This window comes from Microtus ochrogaster, chromosome 1 (assembly GCF_000317375.1).
Source record: "Microtus ochrogaster isolate Prairie Vole_2 chromosome 1, MicOch1.0, whole genome shotgun sequence".
NCBI lineage: Eukaryota > Metazoa > Chordata > Mammalia > Rodentia > Cricetidae > Microtus > Microtus ochrogaster.
The window spans coordinates 118,603,721-118,608,070 of NC_022009.1; the positions used below are offsets into that span (position 1 = coordinate 118,603,721).

Here is a 4,350-nt window from a genome sequence, read left to right on the forward strand (position 1 = left end):
GGTGAGAGTATAGATAGAGACCAGGGGAGACCACAGTTGTCATTCCTTGGATGTCACCTTGTGGATGAATATTTTGGTTTGTTTAAAACAGGGTCTCCTATTGGCCTGGGACTTTCTAAGTTAAGGCAGGGCCTGTAAGCCCCAGGGATCTGCCTGTCTCTGTCACCTCAGAATTGTGACTGAATTACATCTTGTTTTGTATTTGGGTTCTTAGACATTGAACTCGGGACCTCATGTTGCAAGGTGGGCTGTTTACTGATTGAGCTGTCACACCAGCCCCAGGGATTTTCTTTAAATAAACTGTTTATGGACGCAGAGACAATACATACTGATTAGAGGAACATCAAACAGCGGTTCTTAAAATTCCTTCCCTTCCCTTCACAACTGAAATACGCATGCTCGATTATCAGCCAAAGGAAGAGGGCAGAGTTGAGGACCACGAGGCTAAGGGGAGGATGGCAGTGGGATACAAAGTTGGTGAGGATGTGAGGGGTGGCAGGAGAGGTCTTCACACCTACTAAGGCTGAAGCTTCGCACAGTTTCAAGGCTCAGAGAACAGGAGCACAAATAAAGTCTCCGAGTTCCAAGGAAATGATCAGCACCCATGCGCATTATCGTTGGGTCTGAGTCTGGGGAAAGAGAAGAACAGTCCCTGGCTGCCTGCCTCCACGCCACTACATCCAGCTTTTTCTACGAACTCTGGGGATCGAAATGAGGTCCTCATGCTTGCACCTCACCGAGTTTCTCCGCAGTCCCCTTATGTTTTCATTAGTATCTAGAACCGAATTCCCCGTCAGGGAGAACTTCTAGGGAGTACGCATGCACCTCAGCTTGAGGGCGGCCATCCAGAAGGTGGGCAGCATCCTGTCCCCGCTGATCTCGCCACTCCCGATCCTGCTCCTCCGGCGAGGGGTCATGTTCCTCCTCTAGACGCTCTGCCTGCCCGACCTGCTCCATCTCCTCCTCTTCCAGTGCTTTCCTGTGCTCCTCTTCCACCTGACGCACCTCGGGCTCTCTGGGTTCCACGTGGTTCTGCTCTGCTGGCGCCTGAAAGCCGGTTTCCTTCTGCACGGGCGAGAAAGATTTCTGTTCCGTCTTTCTCGGCACTGCCTCACGGTTCTGCCACACCTCGTTATTTAGAGGCACCTAAGATAAGCACAGCACATGCAAAAAAAAAAAAAAATTGACACTTTTCTATTTCAGAAATATTTTATTACCACATTTAAAGAGCTACGGCATAAGCAAAATCCTATAGTTCAGAAATAAACACAACCACGGTGTAAAAAAAGAAACCAGGTGTGATGACTCTACTTCTCACTGTGTTGTTTTACCCACAGACAGTAATAATTTAGGGATAATTCTGTCTCAGAGAACGCTCCATAGTGAGGAAAGTGAAGTTCACCAGCAACTGTGTATCCAGAGAACACTTCCCTCAAAAGTGATCTGACTCCAGCTTCCTTTAGAACACAGAGGAAGCAATCGAGAAGGAAAACAATACAAACCAGAATCCCTCAAACCTCACGCTTACGGCTTATGAAAGTTTCTTCAAGGTCAACTTTCTCCTTAACAGGTGTTTGGAATTACTAGGATGAGATTTAGAGTCCGGTGATAAAGGAGCAGGTTGGTTTCTCCTTAGCGCCACTAACGAGTGATCAGAGGGCTTGCATTACTAATAGATACACATGCTGGTTTAAAATAGTTTCAGCTAAACAGGACACACAATAGTCTTTGTCAGAACATTTCAGTTTGTGCCAGTGTTTGTAAGTGTGCAAACACAGAGCTGTTTATGCTGGGAGAGCCTGCGGAAGCTTGAGGTCAACCTCAGGTTCATCTTAGGAGCTCTCCATCCGCTATGTTGATCCTAAGGTGTCTCCTTAGGATCTTCCAGCTCACAATTAGACTAGACTGCCTGGTCCACGAGCGCCATGGACCCTCCTGCCTCTGCTTCCCCCACACTAGTATCCCAATGCTTGGCTTTTTAAATGGGCTCTAGGAATTGAGCTCAGACATGTGGTAAGAATTTTTGCTGAGTTAATTTTCCCAACCCCAATAAAATATTAATGTATCTTATTACATCTTCTGTAAACCAAACGCAGTCTGTGTGTTTATTTTACACTGTCAATACAGAAACCAAAGCAAGAAAAAAAGAATTTTTGAGAAAATGTCTTCTCTGCAATGTGTTGAGTCATATCCATGTTTTCTGTAAGTTTCAAACCTTGCTTTGATCTACATTAGTTAGAAAGATAAAGACAGTGATAGGAAAATCTGTAGTTCCTTTCCCCTTTTCTTCATCAGAAAAAGTTACTTTCTTGGTCAGATTAACTTTTTATAATTAAATGCCCAGGGGACCACACCATGAGAAGTTTGAAATGTGAAGTTGTACTTAGAAGCTAGCAGGGATATAATTATCACTCTTGAAAAAGTCAAGCCTGTAAATCATCAAGTGGGGAGAAGAGCTCTTCCTTCAATATCTGGGAACTTCGACAGTTATACATCTTGACAAAGTCTTCTGGCAAGTTTGCTCTAAAACTGCCCTGTAGAAAATATTTCTCTCAAGGGCTCTAACACTTTCAAACACCTGCCATTTATCCCCACTCTGCCCCCATGAGGAATGGTGGGGCCCATAATTATTGTCTCCAACTCACAGCAGGAGCAAACCAAACTCTGAATCATGGATGGTAAACACAGTGAACTGGAAGTCAGTCTAGCAGAGCAAAAGGTCCAAGGACAGCCATGGGATTCTATCATGTTGTCTTAAACTTCTGAATAAAAAGCCCCAAGAAAGAACTGGGTGCAAGGACGTCAAGCCTGTTTGTGAAGGAATGCTCTGGTGATGCTAAGAACATTCACATGACAACTCTGACAGCGCCATTGGTGTTGACATCATTATTGACATAAGATGGCCATTGGAGACAAGACTTCTCAAAACTTTTACTGCAATCTCGTAACAATATGCATGAGGAGGCCAGAGAAGAAGAGCTATTCTTCTCCTTCCTCCATTTGGGTCCTGTGAATTAAACTCACGTCATTAATCCTGAGAGCTAGGATCTTTCCGTGTTGAGCCATTTTGCCAGCTCACACAAGCAACTTGTAAGAATTAGTGATCACCAAGATCCCACTGGGTGACGCTCCACTTTTGAGACACACTCAAGCAAGTCTTGATTTTCACAAAGAACAAGAAAAAAGTGAATCATGATCAGGTTAAAATGATTTTGGCATGCTCTATATAGACCCAGCAATGTAGCAAGTTCCATTGCATCAACATTAACAACAAAGTGGGCTGCCACATAGTATCCTCATGCCACTCAAAACCTTGTCCCCTACTCGAAGGAAAGGGAAATCATCTTGCTCTCAAATATTCAGATCCCAGAGCCCCTTTAATACATGTCAATTTACAGAAAGCCATGCCAGAAAAGTCTTTTCCAGTAAATGCTACAGCTTTAACTATCAGTGTTTTTCCCCCAGACTAGCTGAATTGGTTAGAAAGACAAATCCCCAGGCCAAACCTCAAATGAACTGCGTTGGAAAGTGGAGGTGTGGCTGAGAAGACTGTATTGAAACATACCCCACCAGGGATGATGCGGATGTATAAGAGCTTCTAGGAACCTGCTGGGTAGGAAGAGGGGCTGCACAGAGAGCATTTCTCCTCTGGACAGCTCCACAGGGACCGTCACTGACCAGGGACGCAGGCCACACCTCTCACCTCTCTTAGCTCTCCTGTTGGCTTCTCTCTCACGTTGTAACCTTGTGGAGTCCCCTGGGAAAAGGAAATGTTCCTCTGCTCTGCTGGCTCGGGATTTCGCAAGCTCGGGATCCTGTTGAGAGTGTCTTTCAGCTGTTTATATTCTGCGACTTGAGTCTGCATAGAAACAACACAGTTGGGAGAAAATCATGCGATTTGACGAGAGGAGACAACAGCCATACATTAATTAATTCATCAGATGGCCTTGTCAGTCCACTGGATGACTCGAAAGACATTAAACCTAAGGTTGTTAGCAAAGGTGCAGATTGCCCTCATGCACTACAGGTCTTCCTCTTGGGCCATGCTGCACCATTTCTGAGCACATGCAAATTAGAATCAGAATCGAGAGACTGAAAAAGTATCCAAGACATGTTAGTTTCCCAGGCTACGTGAGTCAAAAGAAGAACTTTGCCAATCATTTTATTATAAACATCATTAATAAAGGACAGCTATGCAATCAATGTTTTATTATATTAAATATTAAATTCTACTTAAAGACTTACATGGTCATTGAAATTGACCATTAAAAGTATGCCTGAGCTATAACATTCAATGGAATATCTGTCATCTATCTATTCTATCTATCATCTATCTATCAATCTATCTAT

General features: G+C 44.0%; 1 protein-coding gene across 3 annotated transcripts in view; it reads right to left on the minus strand.

Moving 5' to 3' along the window:
- Positions 1 to 4,350, minus strand: part of Golim4 (golgi integral membrane protein 4) — a 76,311-nt gene that overhangs the window by 17,079 nt on the left and 54,882 nt on the right. For 2 of the 3 annotated variants that reach the window (XM_005344116.2, XM_005344115.2), the window contains 2 exons: positions 3,704 to 3,859; positions 826 to 1,146 (listed from right to left, as the gene is read on the minus strand). In XM_005344116.2, the coding sequence (XP_005344173.1) occupies positions 826 to 1,146; positions 3,704 to 3,859 (477 nt within the window). The remainder of the gene's footprint in view (positions 1 to 825; positions 1,147 to 3,703; positions 3,860 to 4,350) is intronic. The other variant, XM_026784226.1, reaches the window with a different exon arrangement.